Raw genomic sequence first — 22,156 nt, forward strand, 5'->3', positions numbered from 1 at the left:
CTGCAGACTGGAGCGTCTCAGCTTCACTCCACTGAATTCAACGGACTTCACCACCATCAACAATGAATCACAGGTGAAACACACGGCATACCTTTAGTTTAGGGAAGGACAAAGTGAAACGTGGAACTAAGTCATGTTAGTCGTGTTGATCGTGGATCTGATGACGCTCCAAGTCTGAGCTCCATTGAGCTTGGGGGTTGCGGGGCTTGGAGCACGTGAGTCAAAGTCTTTGAACAATATTTGGACATTTACTTTTTTATGTTTCAAAAACAATATTGTGACATCTCGCCGGAATAGCAATAGGAATACCTCTTATTTCCTGTATAAACCATCATCTGAACAGCAACTTGACCAAAATCACAGCCAGCCATGAAAGTGGGGAAAGAGCCGCGGGAGCTGCGGGTTGGCCAGGCCTGTCCTAATGTTTTGGCTCTTTATATAAATCATGCTGTACCTTGCGAGGCTTGAGAATTGCCCTCGGTTTGCTGTTTTCCCTCGACGCTTCCAACGTCACGTCACGTTTGGTGTTCCGGTCAAACATCCGGAAGAAGTTGTTGTAAGAGCCCGTCATGATGACACTGAACAGAGTCAGGAGAAGGAAGTGTTATCCACATGTTTGGACCCGGGCTCTTCGCGGACGGCGGCGGCGGTCTCACCTGTCTGATCCATTCCAGACGCACTCAAACTTGTCAAAGATGCAGTCGTTCTCGTACAGGGAGCAGAGTTTGCCTCGTAGGTAGTCGTGAACCTGGAACAAATCAGACTCATCAGGCCACCAAAGCATAAACCCAATTTCACCGGGATGCCTGCAAATGCACATCACCCGTAAGCTCCCGGCCATATGCTCTGTGTTCTGTAATCCCCCGACCTGCTGACCTCCTCTAAGATGATGGGAAACAGGTTGGTGGCAGGGGAATCCCCTGAGCCCAGCTGAGAGTCTTATCAATCACAACCTGGCCCAAGATGGCTCCCCTGACCCGCCTGTGCTCACCACACAGTGGGAGGTTGCCCTTCAGGAGGCATCTGCTCCGACACTGTCTGTGGTCTTCCTGCTCAATAAGCCTCCTCAGTAATTGCTGAGAGTGACAGTTGCACTTAGAGAGGGCGCTAGAGGAACAGGATTATATTGAGTGATCAGTCAAAAATCAATAGGTTTTGATTGGATCAGGGTCTTATTTACAAGACAGGCAGGCGGAGCTGGAGGAAGGATGGTCAAAGGCTGGAGGAAGAAGAAGCACCTGGAGCAGAGAAGGAAGTCGCTGCAGCAGAAGAAGAAGCTCTTATAGGCTTTAATCCTGTTGCAGGGCTGCAACATCCAGGCAACACAGTTGTAATAGACTATCAAATTAGACCTGTCATGACATCATCCTTAACGCCATGTGTGAGAGGAGACAGGACTGAGGCTACGTGACCATTGCGAAGGCGCCTTTACACAAAGGACACATCCAAGGACACATGCTGTAGCTTTCACACAGCATTTTGAGCATTTGAATTCACATTTGTTTTTATTCTAGTAGCAACACTACACACACACACGTCTTACATCGACCAATCGTGAAGGTCGTGGGTGATGACTTGACCATCAGAATAATCCTTACTAGAAGCCTTATTCCATATCCATCAGATCAGAGTGGTTGCATGAAACTAGTGTGTTTGAGAGATAAAAATGGACTTCTTCTTCTCTCGCTTCCTCAACTCGCTGTCTCATGTTGCTATTCCAAGCTGCGGGTCTGAAAACTCCAACTTGGGGCTTGAGTTTCCACAGATGAGGACGTACCTGGTAGGTCTCGACGGGTTTGTTCTCCATTTGAAGGTCCCACACTTTGACGGTGAGGTAATCCCGGGTCATCAAGTAGCGGCCGCTGTGGCTGAACTTCACGTCTGAAATGGACGAGATGATTTCCGAGAAGAAGGAGCGAGTGGATGGATCCTCCGGCTCTTCAAAGTCTGGGAAATAGACACATCTTTGTCAAAAGAAAGCTCCGCCGGGGTTTGTCTCTTACAAGAGGGATCTGTGTCTTCTGCTGCCATTTGGTGGAGATCAACAGTGCCTGGATGTCGACAGGGGGGTTTGAGGCAGCCGCATCTTTTCGATGGGTAATCTCTGTTTGCTCAAGGGAAACAGCTATAGGTCATTGTGCGGGGTAAATATTGGTTATGATTTATATTGATTTTGGCAGCTGCTGATCTGTGCGGAGGCCATCACGCCGGGGATAACAGCCAGGCATTCCATCGTTGGCTGTCAAGATATTGCTGCTCCCTCTTCTACCCCCCCCTCCTGTCCATTTTCTAAAACAGACTCCCCCCACCCACCATCCCCTCCTCGTCCTCGGCAGCAGAGAATATCTCTGTGATGTGTCGATGGGGAGTCTAACAAGGGATGTGGTGTGAAGATGAAAAAATGAGGGAGGGGAAAAGGGAAAAGAAAAACAAATCAATGTCAGAGTGCTGGAGCCATTCCAGCCCCGCTGGATTTGTGTGAGCGAGTATTTTTGGGCGCCTGCGATGTATATATGCATGCGTGCGTCTCCCTGCTCCACTGTCCCACATACGGGGGAGCAGAGGGGGGGGTTTAATAGGGTCCCCCGAGAGTCAGGGAGGGATTTTTGGTGCTTTCTGTCCCGAGGCTTAGAAGCTTTAAAATTCACCCGACCAAGCCAGCATCCATCTCTAACTCTTGTGGGTTAGCAGTTGAGGATGAAACCACATTGTTTGCGTGTCACTCCCAGTCACATGATTTGAATACATTTGTCTCTGAAATACATCTCAACAGGAGGCGCACGCTCGCCTGAGCACATCAATACGTCCCAGGAAATGACTGACATTATTGAACAACTAGGTGTGTCCATGAAGAACTAATGTGATTGCTCTCGACTCATTGATTTTCCTGCTAAAATGCCAAACTATTCATTATTCATTCAGCTTCAGAGAGGGGGCCGTCTATTGTTCAGGGTGTCCCCCACCTCACGCTCCACACCGACTCTCAGAAGGTTATCTGTCGTGACAGAAGGTGGCGAGGAGGTAGCAGGAGAAACCATGGCGACGTTAGCGACGGCTCTCGTCGACATCAAGGCTCCCTGTCCTCGCATGCCTCACCTCTTCATGTCAGGATAATGAATCCAAAATCTCATCCGAAGGGACGGGAGTGTGTCTGTGTTAGCAGAACAAATGGGTCTGCAGCGCCCTCACAGACACATTTATAACATTTAACACAGAGAAATAGGCTAATTGTGCTTATTTGCATTTATATTGCGATGTGCCGCGCTGAGTCGCGTCGATCATCAGCTGATATGAGAACGTTATTATGACGACAAGATCGATCCAGGGTTACCTGTGACACTAAGGTCTGTGAGCCCTTTTCTTTTTCTACATACTGTATTTATACAGCATCTTCCAGGACGCTGTTCACAAAGTGCTAACTAGGACATAGATATTAACAGACAGAATAGCGTCTCCACTTAAACATGCTAGAATGAATGTGGTCAGCGATTGTCTCTGCAAAATAGAAGCTGAGACGATATATCATAAATGCAAGTTTTAAAGTGGATTCTAAAGTGGACAGGGAGCCCGTGCACTGAAGCCGGAGTCTGTTCAAACCATTTGATCATGAGGTCACCTTGTTCCATGCTAGTACGGGAAAATGTCGATACATATTCAACACATTTGTTTGGTCGTATGTCCGTACATTGTTCACAGAATCCTGTTCAGTAGATCAGGCGGAGGAGTCGAAGTATTGTCAGTCTTGTTCACCTCAAGTCAGGTGATGTGGCGTGTGAACAGCATGTCATGGGGACCCTGTATCTCGCTGTCATGATAAGGAAAGAGCTGAGCCAAAAGGCAAGCCCCTCGTTTTATAGATCCATTTACATGTCTACTTTCTACTTTAGAAACCCAAACTACAGTAAGCGCGTCAGTATTTATATACGTGTTTATATACGTGAAAGATTAGAGGGGTTGAAGTCCTGAAATGGTTTGAAGGATTTGTGTTGTTGAAGAGGATGGGATTTGTTTCATAGCAACCTAATAAATGACTGTATTAGTTTGATGGCATGTCCGAGACCTTGAGCTCTTAAACGGCTTCATCTCACAAAGGTTCTGCTGTCTGATGAAAAAACTTTCCAAAGTCTATGTTTCAAACACAAATGAATAAAAATAAAAGTCATAAAAAGGTTTAAAAATATATATTGTCTCTTCCTGAAGCAAGCCTGGTCCACCTCTCGTGCCTGCGTCGGTACTCACACTTGCTGTGCTTGTCACAAAGCGCCGCTTGCCTCATGTCGCACAGTCGTATCGACCCCTTGCTGCTGCTGTAGGCGAACGTGTGACACTGCTGAGGGTGAAACTCTGCCGAGGTGATGACCTCGGTCAGCTCCTCCATGTTGGCGGGTTTGATGTCCACAATGTCTGAGAAGCTATTAAGGAAACAGGCCAACATTTCAACAGAGGGCCCACCAGCTTATTCTTCGTTTATCCCACAGGCTGCTGGACACTAAGAGGATACTGAAGCTGCGGTCGGTGATCTCCAGATTCCACAGGTTCACCCTGAGGTCGTCGGTGGAGATGTAGGTCTGGAGGTCGGAGTTGACGGAGATGGAGTTAATATGGTAAGTGTGCGCGTTGCTGAAGACCCGCCGGGCCGTGGCTTCCACCATCAGGTCCATGGGCTGCAGCACAGGTACCTGCAGAGATCACACATCACATCTGCTGCTGCTGGGCTCCACGCCTCTGAGTCAGTCAAATAAAGTGAGACCTTTTTATCCTAATGGGAACGACCAAAGGAAATCCAGACCCTTTAAATACTCAGGAAAAACAAATCAAAAAGGGTGGAAATGGGAATGGAAATGGATGGAACCTGAAACTGCAGAGCGGTGTTGCAGGCTATTTACTACAGTGTGCGCTCTGTGTCTGGTTCTTTTGAGATGTTGGGATGAGATTCTGAGCATGTGTGTTGACATTTACAGCCTAATCTTCATGTGGAAACAGCAGTGGAGGAGCTCCGGGGCGAGGATCCGCCTTAATCAGGCTGAGCATCACCATATATATGTGTGTCTTTTGTGCCGAGAGTTAAACTGGAGATGTGGGGGAGAGCGGCCCCGAGAGCATCAGCAGACCCTGCTGAGGAATGATAGCAGAATTAGGAAGTGCATTCGCTCTCGCACACACACACACACACACGCACAGGAAAACCACCCAGTTACATAGTGTGATTCTGGCTTCAAAGAGACCCCGCACCAGTCTGCATGCAGCCCCCCGTTGGCCAGATAAAACCCAGACAAAGAGGGAGAGGAGGGGAGGGAGCGGGGCGAACAAATCGACTGCTTCTTCTGCTTTTGCTGGGGTGTGTTACTGGCACCGACAGAGAGACATGGCAGCTCAGCGGGCCGCTGTATCTCCACGGGTGTCGCTTCACTTCCATGTCTTTCACCCACCGTCCACAGAGACCCCAGCCCTGTTAACCCATCACCTCCCGCCGTCCAACTCTTTCTCGCTCAGATACATGAGAACATTTGAGCTACATCTGTGTCACCGTGTGAGTGTTCCACTCATTTCATGGCGTCCTAACAGGATTTTCACAGTCCTGGGTCGCTGTGATCGGCTGCTCCCTCAGACAAAGGGGGGCAGACGGCATCCTCACCTCGCTAATCTGGGACGACACTGTGCTCTCTGTGTGATAAGAGAGAGATTGAGGCGACCTGTTCACGGTCGTCACCTCAGAGCACACGTCCATAAATCACTTTCCTCTCAACTTTGAAATTGTCCGGAGCATCAATCATCCGTGTTGAAACAGAGCTTAGCCCTACAACTGAGGCGGGAAAGGTGCGGCCTCGGGGGGTCGCGGGGTCCTTTGATACCACGTGCACGATATCCATACACTCAAATATCGCGATACTTGATTGTGCATTATTGTATTGATATTTTAAGTTGGATTAGATCAATATTTAATGGACAGGTACTTTAACTGAAAATCTAACTAGACTGATGTTATGACTCATTTTCATGCACATAATATTGTACAAAATGATCTGATTTTCCCCATTAAAATGATGGTTCTTACTGCAATATTTTGCTGAACTTACAGTGTAGTGCAATATATCGCAATGCATCCTATCACCACTCCTGTATCGGGATACGTATCGTATCGTGATACAGACACCTGCCTGCCTTCAGTTGTGTTTTTTCAACAATACAGTAGGGAAGTGTGACTCGCTATGCCTGTGCCTCTCAGCAGGACCGTAGTAGACGTACAATGTTCTCTCTGTTGTTCTGTAATGGGTTATGTTTTCTATTGCAAAGCACACATCCTAAGCGACAACAGGAAGCAGTCCCATGAGTTCGACCTCTTACCCGGAGGGTTGTGATGGTGGAGGGGTCTCTGATGCGCCCGTCTTCATCCTTTAGGTTGTAGCCCTCCGGACGCTTGTCCCTCTCACTGATCTTCCATAGCTTCACGGTCTTGTCTGTGTCACAAGGAGAGAGGGAACAGTGCAGTTCAGCTGAGACACCAGACAGACGTGTGTGCCAGGGAGGGGTCGGGTGGGGGGAGCAGTAGTCAGCGAGCACGGCCATCACTAATCTACAAGTGGAATCCACTAAAAACATGTTTTCATTTCGCACGACACCAGCTTGTCGTCGCACTAAGGTGAGGGGCAGACGAGTGGAGGTGTTTTTTTTCATTAAATTTCAGACACAGCGAGAGTGAAAGGCCACAGAACCCTCCACCATCTGCTGCAGATACCACCAACTCCTCAGCTCAGCAGCAGCCGAGCATGACGGCCACAATCTGTAAGACGTCGCTCCACTGATGTGTGTGTGTGTGTGTGTGTGTGTGTGTGTGAGTGTGGATATAAAGTCTGCAAAGCTTTGATGTGTGTGTGTGTGTGTGTGTCTGGCCAGCCATGCATGAGCTTCTCAATTTACAGCCCTTCTGCTGGTGGCTGCTGCTCAGCCAAGTGAAACACACACACACACACTGATCCCATCCCACCCTGCAGGACTTTCCCTGCGCCGCAACGCTGACTTCCACATCCAGATTCTTGTGGTGTTACTGAGCGGCGATTTTTCACTCACCGTTGGTGGACAGCAGGAAGTAAGCCGCATTCTGCTGAGGCAGCCATTTGATCTTGTTGATCTTCTCCTCGATCTCCAAACTCTTCAGGTAGTCGAACTCCAACTCGTGGCTCTGGAATGTGCTATAAACGTTGTACTCCCCTCGACGCTGAGGCTGACTCTTACTCTGCAAGTTAGAGACACAGCAGTTATGCTTCAGAACGGGCTCAGGTTCACACTGTTGAGATGATGCGCCTCAGACCGTGATGAGCAGCCATTATAGTATCTCCCATGAACAACATGACTCTACTTTAGACACTACTTAACAGATGGCTACTTATTTATTGGCTGCATTTGAGTCACTCTCGCAGCCACTGGACTGTGTAACGTTTAGAGTCAGGGTTATGGTTCGTGTCATGATTTTAAGACAGAATTTTCAATGAGGAAAAAAGCCTTCTGATGTATTTGACTTCCATTTAGAGTGTTGTGGCAGAAAGGCGGCTGGCATCTCCTACCTCCTGCTCCCTCTGGAAGACCACCACTCTGCCTCCTTTGTCCCCAGTGGCCAGCAGCTCCCCCGTCGAGTTAAACTCCACCGTTGAGATAATGTCAGCTGCGGCACAGGAAGCAGAGAAGAGGGAAGGGGGGGAGACGTCAGGGCTTGTCAGAGGAAACCTTTTTCAGTGGTGTATTTCTCGAAAACACTCGGGTGAGAAAGCGTGAGCCCCACAGAGACGCCTCAGATCCTCTGATCTGCAGCACAGACTCAGCCTCGGCCCACCACAGGTCCCCCGTCTGCCGGGGGCAGACCAATCTGGGTCATTGAGTCGCAGCACTTTCTTCACCATTTATCCTCCCCCACCTGAGCGTAGCTTGACTCGCCACCTCCTCTGATCCGCCGCTGTTGCAATCAGCTCACAGCAATTCCTCAGTTTTTAATCAGCGCAACCTCTTAAAGGTACAGTACCAAGATCTGCATCTGCTTATAGAATTTAGAAAGTAAAGTTTACTAGTTTAACACAGGACTATATCAGGTTTAAAGGCATATAACAGCCTTGTTATTTTGGCACCTCCCGTCAGAGGTTGCCACAGCAAGTCAGTGTCCTCCATCTTCACCTGTCTTGATCATCCTCCCTCATGGTGTCCTCCTCGACCACATCCATGAAGCTCATTGTTCACCTTCTTTTACCTGGAATCTCCACCTCCAACATCCTTTCTCCAGCATGTCTCCTCTCTGCTCTACGCCCGTGTCAAACCGTCCCTAGCTTTGTCTCCAAACATCTCACTATCCCCAACTGTGACACCATGAGTTGCTACTCCGCGCTCACACAAGTCACTCATCTGCCCCCGGACCATCCTGTCTGCACCTCCTCCGTCTCTGCCCGTCCAGGTTTTCCTGCAGCACTATATGGTTATGGTGGTCTCCTCGAACAGCTGCTCCCTGCCTTGGCTACATTGTCCTGAAAAATCACATCACTGCAACAGGCAGCAGCTCACGCCGCCTTGCTCTCACTCCCCGTCCACGGTTCAGCGCCAAAATAAAACCAACAGAACACAGCCTGTGACTTCACCAACAGAAGGGTCTACAAACAGTTCACACCAGCTCAATAACATGCTGGTTTTATCACACATTCTCTCTGATTTAAATCCACTTATAACATTTTCCCTTCATATGAACCCTATTTCATCCAACTTGGATTAACAAGGCGGATACAGATGATACAGACACGGCTGTTTAATGACTATTCCATTGAGAAGCGCGTGACCCCAAAAGTAAATAAGAGACAGCCAGCCTGAAGGGCTCCTCCCTGCCTCCTCGCCCGCTCACATCTGCCTAGATTAAGGAAACTCTGCAATTATTCCACAGCCCCGGGGTTACAAAGGTAGAGCCCAGTGTGTCACACAGACAGTCATTTTCCACATCCAGTGTCAACCCAAGAGAGCGTGTTGTTTGGTCCCCACACCCCTCCGCCTCCACGCCCTCTGTGGACCTGCTGCTGGCAGAGCACAGAACAAGAGAGGGGAACGTTGCTATGGAGACTGTTTCCATCTCGCAGCTCTTACACTTAGTTGCTGATGCTTGCTGTAAGCAGCACAAAGAGCGAGTGCTGCAGCAGAGTGGAGCCTAAATCCGTGGGCTGTACACAACTTCAGACAATAGAGCGTGGCAGAGGAGCAGGAGTGATGTGGCTGCGCCTGGGCTTCACGTGACCTGAGGGAGGTGAGCGAGCTGCTAATGACAGGAGGCAGGGGGTCGGTCTTAATCATGTTGGGATCCAGAAACTAATAACGCTGGCCAGACAAGACACTCGCAGCTCATTACATCATGAGAGCTCCCCACTGACTGGCAGGCTCACGTGTCTCCCACTGACCTGGATCACACCGACCAGGCACTACGTGTCTGTTTCATTGACGGAATCATCGCGCACTTGTGTGCTTCACTTCAGTGTTTCTCCTAAAGATGACAAAAGACTGGCCGCGACAGTCAGATGAGTTGCCTTCCACCACTCACCATTGGTTCACGCGTCTCATGAGGTGGTGTGACTGGCTGCTTCAGCTCCCTGTGACGCCCTTAATGGACTGAGATGAGGATAAAGACTGAATGAATAACAGTATGAATCTTGTTAGGAAACCTCCATGTCTTGCGGACACTAGATCAGGACTGTCTTTTCTATCAGGCTCGCAGATTATGGACCTCCTGTTGCACTGAATATGCAAATTGCTTCCTGTAACAGCCACGCAGTACTGTCCACAAAACCTGGGAGTTTTTTGGGGGGAAAGACACAAATATTTGAAGTACTGAGGCTCAACTGTCCAGGTCTATGGAGAGTGTGAGAAAGAGGTGAAGAAGTGGGTGCAGGCAGGATGGAAACATTGGAGAAAAGTGTCAGGTGTGATGTGTGACAAAAGGGTGTCGGCAAGGATGAAAGGGAAAGTGTCCAAAAGGGTGGTGAGGCCAGCAATGTTGTATGGTTTGGAAACAGTGGCACTGAGGAAAAGACAGGAGGCAGAGCTGGAGGTAGCAGAGATGAAGATGCTGAGCTTCTCTCTGGGAGTCAGCAGGATGGATAGGATCAGGGAGCAGTAGATCAGAGGGACAGCACATGTGCTCAGGTGTTTAGGAGACAAAGTCAGAGAGGCTAGATGGAGATGGTTTGGACATGTACAGAGGAGAGAGAGCCAGTCCATTGGTAGGAAGATGTTGAGGTTGGGACTGCCAGGCAGAAGGTGGAGAGGAAGGCCAAAGAGGGGATTGATCGAGGGGGTGATGGAGGACATGAGGTTTGTTGGTTTGAGAGAAGAGGAAGCACAGGACAGGGTGAAATGAAGGAGGATGATCCTCTGTGGCCACCCCTGAAGGGTGAAGCCCAAAGAGAAAGAAGAAGAAGAACTTGGCAAAGACACAAAGATTGAAATATACCCACAGATTATATTATCATGTGACCAGCAAGACTAACATTTATGAAAACCCCTCTATTTTCAACTCCATTTTAACTTCACGATCGAATATCTAAACCTTCATAATGGCCGACAGTACATTATGGGATTTGTTGAGTACATGGTGAGAATCGATTCTACCGGCCCATTAATGTTATGAAATAATGTCCCGCACTGAAGCATCTGAAGCTCTCTGAAGCTTTCTAATGCTCTCAAAAGAAATGAGATCTCTGCTAACTGCAGCGGAAACCGCTTTGGATTTGGATTGAAATCGTAAATCCAGACTTAAATACGTTTACAGACATTTGAAGGAGCTTCAGCACCATGTACCCTGATCAATAAGGAGAGTTGGTGTCCAACGGTTGCCTGAGGTGAGGTCTCTGAGACAAACTCAGCCTCTCTCCTGCCTCACGCTCAGCCCTTTCTCACCATGAAGGTGGAGCTTTGGCAGCTGTGATGTGAGCACCAATATTTTGGAGCCCACCGCCGCCAAAACCACCACCACAGACCCCTCCCCACCCCCATGCTTCCCCCCATTATCAACACATTAAGTCAGCGAGGGGAAACAGTAATTGATGGAAGCAGTTTAATGAGTTTGCACATGAACACGTCTCTCCATCAGAAGACGAACCAGGAGATGTGAACCTCCGATGGAGCTGAGCTCCAAATGAGTTTTCCTTCATGCAGATGCACTTGAGCGAGAGCAGGCCATTCATTTTGTCTCGCTCTCTGATGGAATTCTCAGTTTGATTGGACAAATGCGCGTCAGAAAGGAAGCGTCGGCAGAGCTGCAGGTTTATCAGTCAACGTCTCCACGTGTGTGGCCTCCGTCTTATCAGCGATCCAGCGTGGGCTGAAATTACTGCACACAGTTTCATCAGCAGAGCGAGGCCAGATGAAGGCCATAAATCCGGCGGCCAGCCAGGTCTGACACCGACGGGTCAGCGCTTGTGGACGCATCTGAGGGACTCGGAAGATACCGCACATCCATCACTGGCAATGATGCAGGGAGGTCGGACGCTGAGGCGCAGCCTCGCACTTGATACTCCCACTGTTTACAGTTCAATTACGCGCCAGACTCGGATGTATTTCCATCCGTCTATGACAATGTTATTACCAGAGCCTGGGTGACAAATGGTGTCAGAAGTGGGGTGATGCTGTGAGGTCATCAGAGTGGTCTGTTTGAAGGGCCAAAAGGAGTGAGGAACTGAGGTTGGTGCAGATGGGATGAGTCACTCCAAAATTGAATTCAGCTCAACTCCTGTGCGAGGGACGTGCGACGACAAAATACCAACGCTGTAGAGCAGACCTGGGCAAAGTGCATCCCGGGGGCCATATTCGGCCCGAAGCCTGTATTTTCATGGCCCATTTGATGTCAGACTAAAACTGTAGCAAATATGACTTCATTTTTCTGCCTTTTTTGTTTGTTCACCACTTCAGCAGTAAATATAGCATGTTCTTGAAATAAGACGAAAATTTTCTTTCTTCTTTTCATCTGGCATTTTTGTGTTTTTGTTGTTCCTCAAAATACAGTGAAGTAATACTGAAAATATATTTGGAAATAAATAAAGGTCTAGTCCATAGTTAAGTGCATATAAAGTGCATATAAAATGAAATATATAAAACAGGTTTCATGGCACCTTTACACTTCTTTAATATTGCATGTTACTTAAGTATATATTTGTGATATTCTTCCATCATGTTTTGCCGTCATCGCTGTCTTTCTTTTGGCGTGATGGCCCCACACAACTGTGACAGTTTGTCATGTGGCACTGCAGGAAACTGAATTGCCCACCTCTGGTGTAGAGGGAGGAGCGACTGCAGGGTGAAGAAATGTGACAGACCAGTCACTCGGCTGAGTTTGGAACTGGCTGTCGACTTAAGAAGAGCAGGAATCCAGTCCTTTACTTTCATCTCAAATAAAGATCCGAGAAGATGCTTCTGAGCCAAATACTACGTCTGGAATGGCGAGTGACTTTGGACCAGTCGATGTTTGCTGCAGATATGCTGCAGTATCTCCTACATTATAATCTCTAGGCAGTTCAGAGGGTGGAATGTGGAGCAGCCACGGCTCCGGGGACTTATAAGGACTCCAGCTTCATATTGAGAGCAGAGAGGTTGATCAGCTTAGGCTGCATGTCACCGGATTTCCCACACTGGAGCTCGAACAATCCAGAAATGACAAAGCCTTTATCTGCTTCCCAGAACAGGCATGTAACCAACAAAGGAATCAGGCTGTCGGTGGGACTCGATGGAAACACAGATATGCATCGATTCTGGAAGCAAATCCCTGCGTGAGGGAGGCGGAGTGGCGCCGGGATATTGAGTGCATTAATAGACAGCAGCGGCCTGGCGGAGCAGGACACCACGCTGGCAGAGACGCTGCCAGGTGAAGCTTCATCAGCAAGAGATGGTGGAGTGAGACTGAAGTAGCAGCACCTTGGCTAAGCTCGAGGAAACAAGTAATCCTAGCACTGCACGCTGGCGCAGGGCCGTTGTGTAAGGTGGACGCATCCTGGACACAGTGACAGCATGGAAACATGGTTGCGTAAGTGAGCGGGAGGGAGGGAGGGAGGGAGGGAGGCCATCAAGCTCTGCTCCGGTGAGCCACCTACGTCAAAGGATTAGAGCCCAGTTAATTCAGGCCGCAGCTCTTATTCCCTCAACTCTTGTCAGCACTTTGTATCAGTCAGGTGCTCCAAGAAGTGATGAAACAAAGTGGGCGGGACCGTCACACCAACTCTGCCAAAAGTTACTTTTTATTACTATTATTAGTAGTAGTTTAAGGGGTCATGTCAAAGGTCACATGGGGAAATAAGGTCAAATGGTGGAAATTCATTTATGATTTCCCCCACTTTTGGTGTTCTAAAGTTCAGTTTTTATAGGACAACACAAACAGCAATACACATATTGGGTGAGGGAAAACAACTTCTTTCCTAAAGATAAGTTGAAAAATAAAATGGTTTTAAAATATGTTACTGGTAATTTATCAAGTAAATGACAAGAGAGAAACTTCAACAGGGCAGTGTCATGTGACACTTGAAACAAAACACAAAACATTTGTTTATATAAATGTTTGGTCGAAAGTGGCATCAGATTCTTCATTTCAAGTTCAAATTTCGGGTGTGACATCATCATCCCGTGACAGGTAGGACACATTCCTCAAGCGGACCGATTGACGCGTCAGAAGTGATGAAGAAAACATAGAAGAATGTAGAGCCAAGCAAACATTTCAAACATGATATCGTAGATATATAACACTGAGTGTTTTATACTGAAGTCGGACATTTCTACCAATGCGTGCTTTAAACCTGCGTTTCGAGAGGGCAGTTGTTAGATGGCTAGATTTTGTTACACTCAAAAGAGGAGCGTCAGATCTTCCAGCTCATTGGTTGGCAGGACGACTGCTCCGTGTGCAGCTGATAATGGCTTCATTTCAGTCCAGCTACAATGGAGATCAATCAGGACGTTGAAGAAAGGCAGCAGCTACCTACTGTTCTGGTGGCCAGCCATATGATGAAGGCTTTATGAAGCTTTATTAGCTGCACACAAAGCACCGCGGCACAACGCAGCTCCTTTCATCTGCACAGCACCACTCTGTGTAGGATTGCTGCTGAACAAGCTCATTAACCTGCTTTCCACTGGATGAGCCCCCGGAGATCAGCGCACCATTTTGTCTGTGCACGCGATTTCGGATCCCCCACACCACCACCACCACGCTCTCAAGAGTTGAGCAGGAAATGGGTGTCGCCACCTCACACTTCATTAACAAGTTCCAGCCGCACTCAGGACAAGCCGCGGCGGCGAGAGGCGAGAGGTTGACAAAGATCGCCACTTTACATTCTCTCAGACACGGGAGGCGTGGGGAGGGGGTGGGGAAGCAAAGGCAAAACTGTCTGTCTGTCTGTCTGCAGCCAAATCCCTTTCATCCACGCTGAAGTGAATAAAGGATGAGCTGTGTGTTCCTGCTTCCACCTCAGCACCAAAACATCTCTCCTGAAGAGGAAGGCCAAGCAGAGCCGTCACTGCCTCCAACACGGAGGCGACGCGCCAGAGACCAGGACATTTCTGCTGTCCCTTGACAACACTATTCTTTCATAAATTCTCATTAAATTTTCATGCAGCTTGAGATTTAATAAGGAGCTAATCAGGGGGTGAAGGCAGCTGCTGAATAAGGAGGGCGACTTGCCCCAACTTCACAGCTTGCCACCCCCCAACCCACTCCCCCCATAACCATATCGTCTTCTGGTGAATAATGGATGGGCCCGCAGGGTATGGTGGGCTAAGTCTTTTCATGCCGGGGTCCTAAAGTGTGGCCCCAGGCCGTTTGCCTTGGCTCTGCTCCCCTTGCTAGCAGCTCGATCGGTGGTGCATCAGCGGAAGCAGAGGGGTCACAGCCGCACATCACACACCCGAGACAAGAGAGAGGACGGGAGGAGGGATTACACGTCCTCCCAATGGATCTGTAGGTCGCCGTTCCACGGCTAAATTGCAGCAGAGTCTAAATCAATAGGTGAGGGCCTGCCTCGCAGCCAGGAAGCTATTTGCGTGGTTCCACCTGAGAATGGGGCTGTTGGGGAATTCAGTCATTAGAGGGAGGACGAAGATTTATTGTTTAATAAACTGCGGGGAAACACAAGAGAGTCAGCGACGAGACGCTGGATGCTTTCAGGAGCAGGGTTTTCTGGGGGGGTGTCGGACCAGTCGGGGAGGAGGTCCTCTGCTTTTATTTATAGTTTAAACCAATGTCTTCCACTGGTCCATTGAATGTAGTATGGTGTGGCTCTGCCAGCTCAATCTCCTGGACCTTATTAAACCAGGATGTGGAACGTGGCTGTCAATCTCCCTTCACTTCTTCTCAAAGTCAGGCGAGTGTATGAGTGTATTTGATGACCTTAGTTATTGGGGTCAGTTCAGGTCAACCATCGAGTGACATGTCCTTTTTGGCTGACCGCAGGTTATTGGCCCTGCTCTGGAGGGCAGCCAGTCCAATGTTGCTATCGCCCAGTGGTGCGATGTGGTCACACTTGCAGGGAGTGGATACACGAACACGCATAACTGGTCTGGTCTTTGACTCATCGTCTTGTTTGCTAGTTTGTTTCTCTTCATTAATGATGGTAATTACATTGCAATAGCACACTTGAGCGCACACTGATGCTAAACATGCTAACTTCAGCTGAGCTGTTGGGTTTGACTGTGGAATCATTCATGTTTAATTGATGCAAGAGAGTACGCCTGTGCATCACTCAGCAAAGGACAGTCTAGAATGTACACTAACTGTTATCCTAAATGTCAAGGTATACAGCGAGACAGACTGACTTTCAAAGACCTTAGAAATATAGGGCAGCCATTTTTTCAACCAACAGAGTGGTTATTGTTAAAAGCAGGGATGTACGGATGCCGATACTGGTATCAGGTATCGGTCCGATATCGGGCTTGAGTACTCGTACTTGTATAATGGCCACCGATACCACAAAACCCATACACTTCAGGCACTTTTGAAATGTCATTTCATGACAATTGTGTAATATTTGTGCTTGTACTGCAATGAAACTTGTGACCGTCACATAACAAATAACTATAAATGGAACAATATAAATGTAATGGTATAAGTACTCAGTATTGGTGCGTACTCAAACGCAAGTAAATACAGTGCACCCCTCATTTTTACTTTGAACTATACGAATCACAAACTGAGATGATGTATAACAATATACTAGTGAAGGGAACTGTGTCATGTAACGAAGCATCTTCTCTGGCCATGAAACCTAAATCCACTAGCTGTAGCTGTTATAGTGTAATAACCCTGACAGCATGATTCCATCTGTTATACCATGGTTTGCAGTAAATGGCAAAGCAGTGAAGCCCGCCACGGTAACGGTGTTACATGTGGCTTTTCTTGCCCTTCCATAATCATGATGATGATGAAGTGTGACTCGTGTTGAGGCCATGACTCCAGCAGTGAGGCACCAGCTCGGGTCTCCATCAGTTGCAGGTGGAGCTAAGAACTTGAGCGTTATCGCCGTGAGACCCAATTACGATGAACATGGTTTCAAATGAATGAGACTCTCAGCGAGTCCATGTAGCGGCCCACACGCCCGGTGAGGCGTGGGATTGGTGCGAAGCAAAGGTCAGCACCAGTGACATCATTACAGTGTGACATCATTCTCGCTTCCTGCTGCTGCGACCTGAGGGAATCCCAGCCGGTCCGCTGCACCCGGGGCTGGCTCGCGTGTGTGACTGTGTGTGTGTGTGAGTGGACTGACGCAGCGTGGTGACTTCACCAGGCCGAGCTATAGACGCTGGCCCCCGTCCAGACCGCCAGTGAAAGGAGGCCCAGACTCACTCAGTCATGACAGATTTGGGTGTGATCCTCCATAAATTACATCAATAAACAATAACAAAAGTATTTTCAGAGCACAGATGGGCCACAGACGAGACAGCGGTTCGCTCGCAAGACACACGTTCTACAAGCTAAAGAAGTGGCAGAGGGAGACGGCGGAGTGAGATCCCCTCCTGTGTTTCATCTCGGAGCACAGATGAAACAAAGATATTCATCACTCCCACCCCCACATCCACCAGCAGCCACTGTGTGTTTAGCACTGACAGGGCATCATCTGTAAGTGCCGCGGCAGGAAAATGATGATGCTCACCCTAATTTACATAAAAATGTTGAAGCGGCGGGAAGAGTCTTTGCCGAGGTGCTGTGGTAGCAGAAACCTGAGAGGGGGGTAATGGGAGACGCCGCGGTGGCTGTGACCCTCCCTGCAGCTACACTTTCACTGCACTACAGCACTATAGCAGCCCTCCATCGATCCACCATGAGCAATGGGCTGTTTCCCAACTGGTGGCCAGTAACACTGGCCTGCAGTTCAAGTGACAAACATCAGAGTATTTATCTGCCAGTGGAATATACTGGAGCGCACACGAATGAATCACGGTTATGTGTGACATTAATGGCACTCCCATCATGCACTGCAATAGTAGAACCTTGTTTCTATTGAATTTTCATTAATGTTGCAGGTTAATAAACATGGTCAGTTTTGGGCAGCCCCATAAATGGCCTCCCTGTTTGTGCTCGACCTCTGGTTTGGAGAATACATCTGAGTTTCAGTCGAGCCATTGAAGCATGGCAAACTGCTGCCACTTATGAAGTCATTTATTTATACAGATGTTCTTTGGAGGTAATAGAGCAGTCATTACAGTCCCAAAGCTAATTTTCGACTACTCACTTGAAACTAATGCATTTTATCAAATTTCAAACTGTACATTCATCATCTGAATGAATGTGATGTTATATTTATGTGTTTTTCTTTCACAAGTGGAAGCTGAAAATGTTTTTAAAAAATCTGTATTACCATATAAATTACATATAAATAAAGTTATAGTCGATAAGCAACATGTTTGAGGAGGACATCTGGCAGTAACTGCGTGTGACCCCCAACTCTTACTAAGATATGGCTTGTGGCCATGATGATCTCTGTTGCTCTTCTGGTGCTGGTTTGAATGAATGAAGGAACACTTTTTAATCCTATACACAGACTCCTCTAATACTATCCAGACAGCATCCTTGTCAGTAGAGCGGTTGGGTTTGAAACCCCCTAGTGGTCGCTGCACACGAAGCAGCTGCTTGGTCCACCTATGTGGGGGGCTGTTGCAGGAGAGGAACACCATGGTGGAACATGATTTCCAGAGGCTCTTTCCAACAAGCGTATCTCTAATCCCTGGCGATGTGTTCGTTCACTGATGTCGCAGCTAATGTGTGCGTAGATCATCTCGAGCTCCTCAGATTCATTACAGGTCAATGGAAGAAAGACTTCATCTTCAGCCCATTTTGCCGGCCTGTTTGGTTGGCATGGTAACGAGCTTGACAATAGATTGTCACACTCTTTCCACTGACTTGTTAAGTCGCAGTCAGCAGGCGCAACACTGGCCCAGATCATCACGACACGCCGGGGGAAAAGCCTCCCATTAAAGGCCTGAATGCTTTTATTATCTTGCAGATATCAGCCGGGTGGTCAACCTCCGTGCATCCAATCTGCATAATCGCTTCCCAGCACGAAGATCATGAGATAAATGATGGCCTTCTACCTGTAAATCAATGTTTTTACGTTCATCATGGGTCTAAGCAGCCGCTGGTGGACAGACGGAGCCGATGGGGAGAACATAAGGGCCTATTACCATCAAACAGGCCAGTGATCTGGAGGTGCTGGTCAATGAGGAGGAACCTCCTCGTCTCATGTGAGGAGCTGTCATGGCCCCATTGTTCACTCACATGATTCACTCCTATGGACGGGTGAAACGGTGAAATGAAGACAGCAATGCATCAGCTCAGATGTGAAGAGCACGGTCTCAGCCAGGTGGATTCAATCTGTTGCTGCCGCGCGCGGATGAGAACCCTTGGTGCCGAGTGGTCAAAAAGCCACGTCAGGTGGGGCAGAAGACGAGTGTAGGGTCCGTGTTTGAGTGTGAAATACCTTCGGTGGCATAGTTGTGGTCGCGCAGGAAGCTGTTGTTGATTTTCCGTGTGTCACTCTCCTCCTCCATTGATAAATCGGCTGGTTCGGGATCCTGTAAGCGGCAGAGCTGACTTCCATCCTGCCCGCTACCGTCAGCAGGTGGGCGTCGCGACCCGCGGGCTGCCTGTCATGGCTCCGCACCTTTCCGAGACGATCAAACGAGAAAAAAAAACGGTGGTTTCACCTGCTCCGGTCCGCCACACTCCCGAGCCGAATAAAAAACTCGCGATCTGTGAGGGTTCTTCGCTGAACTCCACGGTGGATTACTGGTCTTCCAAAGGCGGCGGGGCGGGTGGCGGGATTAGGCGTCAACAGCGTCCTCCGGTCACTCCAGGGTGTCCAAACCCGTCACAGTGCGCGCATCCCGACCGGCTGACTCGGTGCGCAGGGGCGTAGTGAGGCTCCGCTGCTGCCCTGCGCCTCAGAGAAGGGGCCCCTCCCACCCGCCACAGAGAGCGCTGACGCTCCCCGGCAGTTGGAAATCTGTTCACTCGCAGAGCAGGTTGCTGCGTGGAAAAGTGACAGCTGCCAGAGCAGGTTGACCCTTAAAGCTGCTCGATCCTCCACTAACATCTGACACCACCCGCTAACACGACAGTGAATATGTTGATACTTCCTCTTGGATGAATAGATCATTTCCTCCCAGGCAGCAGTTTGGTAGCTTCTCTTCAAGATGTGCCTTTTACGGGTTCATCCCGAGGCGAAAAACAATACTGGAGCTATATATGCTGCCGCTCTCATTGTGAGCTCATAATGTAAGATTTGTTTCTCAAAAAATCTTCCGTGCTCTTAACAGTATGTGCTACTGAACTTCTTATGCATGTTTCCAGCTACCTGAGCTGTGTTTTTTTCCCTTTTCTTCTAGCAAATGTTACTTTTTAAACTTGATATTCACTTGAATACTTTTGACCTGGCTGGTCGCAAAGAAGCCAATGATAATACAGCCTCAAGTCACATGCTTGCCTGATGTTTCAGCACCTCACAGCCATCCATTTGACCGGACAGCGTTTTACAATGAAAACAGTATTGCAGATATTTAAAAACAGCCTCATATGACTGTCATTCTTCAGAACTATACTGAACTGGTCTTTAAATCTACACCATTTATTGTCAGTGTGCTGAACTCAAATCAGCTCATAAACATACTATTGGAAGACTTGCGCTGCAGCATATTTGTTTCTTCTGATTCATGAACCAACATCAGTCAAGAAGTCTTGATCAACCTTCTGTTTTTTCGAATGTAAAATTAGACCATTCGAGCTTTAAATATTCACATCCTCCTGTTCCTGGACCTGATGAATCAGATTAGCGTGAACTGGTGCCACCACCACCTGAACAGAGGCTCTGATCTCATGATCGTCTCATCACGATCTGCTGATCAAGGTCTCCTCTCAGGCTAAATCCAGACCGATGCTGTTTCTGGCCCTGCACCTCCTCAAGTGCTTGGAGGTTTGCGCCATGTTAATTACCAAATCAGGAAAGTCATCGAGGTCACACAGGGATGATGTCAGCAGCCGGTGGAGCTGTCTGACTTTGCTCATTGGCCATGGCTGCTGTGCCAAGCTAACTCGAGTTAGCCTCAAATCCAGCACTATTTTTCTTTGTCCGGCCTTTAAAAACCCAACAGTTTTCATGTAAATGGATGAAACACCCACGTTTCTCACAGATGGCAGCCTCTAGTTCAACCTATCAAGATGAATAAGATGAGGTCAGCGTCAGACGATTCCTCGGAGCCTCCCTCCCGTCTGTGCCACCGAGTGGCAGCGATTATATTGGACAATATTTGGAGAGAACAAGGCGACCTAGTCATTTATTTGGTTGCTGTAAAATGACGCCACAGTGGAAGAGATTTATGAGTCAAGTAGCACCAGACTCAAGTGGCATGAGGTGCAACAATAACCCCAGCAACTTGACCTCTGCAGGTCAGGGTTACACTGTTCTCTTATGGTCCAATGAAACCTGGAAAACGCATGTTTTTCCTTTAAGCTCAGACTAGCATCTTTTGTTTGGTTGGTGTTTACAAGCAGAAAGAGAAGTTCGAAAGGAAAGAAAGTGATAATTGCAGTAAAAATAAGGATGGAGCAAGAGAGAACTTGAAAAAAAAAAATCCAGACACTCATTAATGAGATTAGCTCAGCCGCCGTCTGCGTCTCTTTCTGGGAAGATCTCATGTTCTTGCTGGGACGAATGACATGACACGACGCGGCTTCTTCTGGTCGACCCCTAATCTGTGAAGTGTGTACGTGCTGGCGCTGTGTCCACACCCTTATCTACTCACTATAACCTCAGTCTCTCGGTCCCTCGGAGGGAGCCAGTATCACCCGGTGGCGAGTCCCGGCGCGCCGCACCAATAATCAGATTGTGGAGCCCCCACTCCTAAATGCATTAGCAGGCTAATCCACTGCGCCATTGGCCCCTCCAATCCTCTGCTCCTCTGCTAATGGGGATCTTGCTGCGAGGAGAAGCGAGCTGCTCACAGCTAGGATGGCGTTTACAGCACATCAGCCTCTGCTGGAATACATGAGGGGGACGTTATCCATGGGATGATGGAAGCTGAGGGGATCATCGCCGTTCACATGCTTTTATATTTACACGTCCTGATGAAATCAGCAGCCAAACGCTCCCATCCTTGACCTCTGGGATCCGACTGAGTGATCGTCGCAGCTTCCTCCATCAATATTTAAACAAGCAGAACAAAAGAATATGTTTTGTCCGTGACGGGCTAAGTTACAGTTGAGCAGGAAGACTGAATGGAAATGAAATTTGTGAAACAGAGGGGTGAGCGGAGGTTTGCCACACGCAGTTTATCTGATGTCGCAGAAGAAGCGAAGCAGAAACAGACACAGCTTTGCTTGTCGGCTGGTGTTTGAAACAGCTGGGGCTTGAATTGGCAAACCTGTTCTTCATGAGAGGAAGTCGGAGAGTGCGACTCCCTCGGCTCTCTTGCCTTGATCCTCTTCCTCTAACTCAGGGATCTGAACCTTTCTGATCTCGGGGGCCACCTTTCCCAGAACAAATGGCCCTGGGGCCCCTTCAAGCAATAGAACTGATTCATGACTCTGGATTTCATTTGTGATCAATAACCATATTTAATCTACTTACATGTAACAAAGCAAAACCTTGATGAAATGATATGAAACCATGTGATCATT

The 22,156-nt window shown here is 48.3% G+C and overlaps 1 protein-coding gene across 2 annotated transcripts in view; it reads right to left on the reverse strand.

Moving 5' to 3' along the window:
* The window catches only part of LOC128767164 (serine/threonine-protein phosphatase 2A 55 kDa regulatory subunit B beta isoform), a 40,751-nt gene that overhangs the window by 1,719 nt on the left and 16,876 nt on the right, over positions 1-22,156 (reverse strand). The window contains exons 1-9 of one of the 2 annotated variants that reach the window (XM_053878990.1): positions 18,963-19,407; positions 7,563-7,660; positions 7,069-7,234; positions 6,346-6,458; positions 4,502-4,679; positions 4,240-4,404; positions 1,778-1,947; positions 657-748; positions 455-578 (exon numbers count right to left, since the gene is read on the reverse strand). In XM_053878990.1, the coding sequence (XP_053734965.1) occupies positions 455-578; positions 657-748; positions 1,778-1,947; positions 4,240-4,404; positions 4,502-4,679; positions 6,346-6,458; positions 7,069-7,234; positions 7,563-7,660; positions 18,963-19,032 (1,176 nt within the window). In that variant the 5' untranslated portion in view covers positions 19,033-19,407. Of the gene's footprint in view, positions 1-454; positions 579-656; positions 749-1,777; positions 1,948-4,239; positions 4,405-4,501; positions 4,680-6,345; positions 6,459-7,068; positions 7,235-7,562; positions 7,661-18,962; positions 19,408-22,156 lie in introns of those variants that run through there. The other variant, XM_053878988.1, reaches the window with a different exon arrangement.

This window comes from Synchiropus splendidus, chromosome 11 (assembly GCF_027744825.2).
Source record: "Synchiropus splendidus isolate RoL2022-P1 chromosome 11, RoL_Sspl_1.0, whole genome shotgun sequence".
NCBI lineage: Eukaryota > Metazoa > Chordata > Actinopteri > Syngnathiformes > Callionymidae > Synchiropus > Synchiropus splendidus.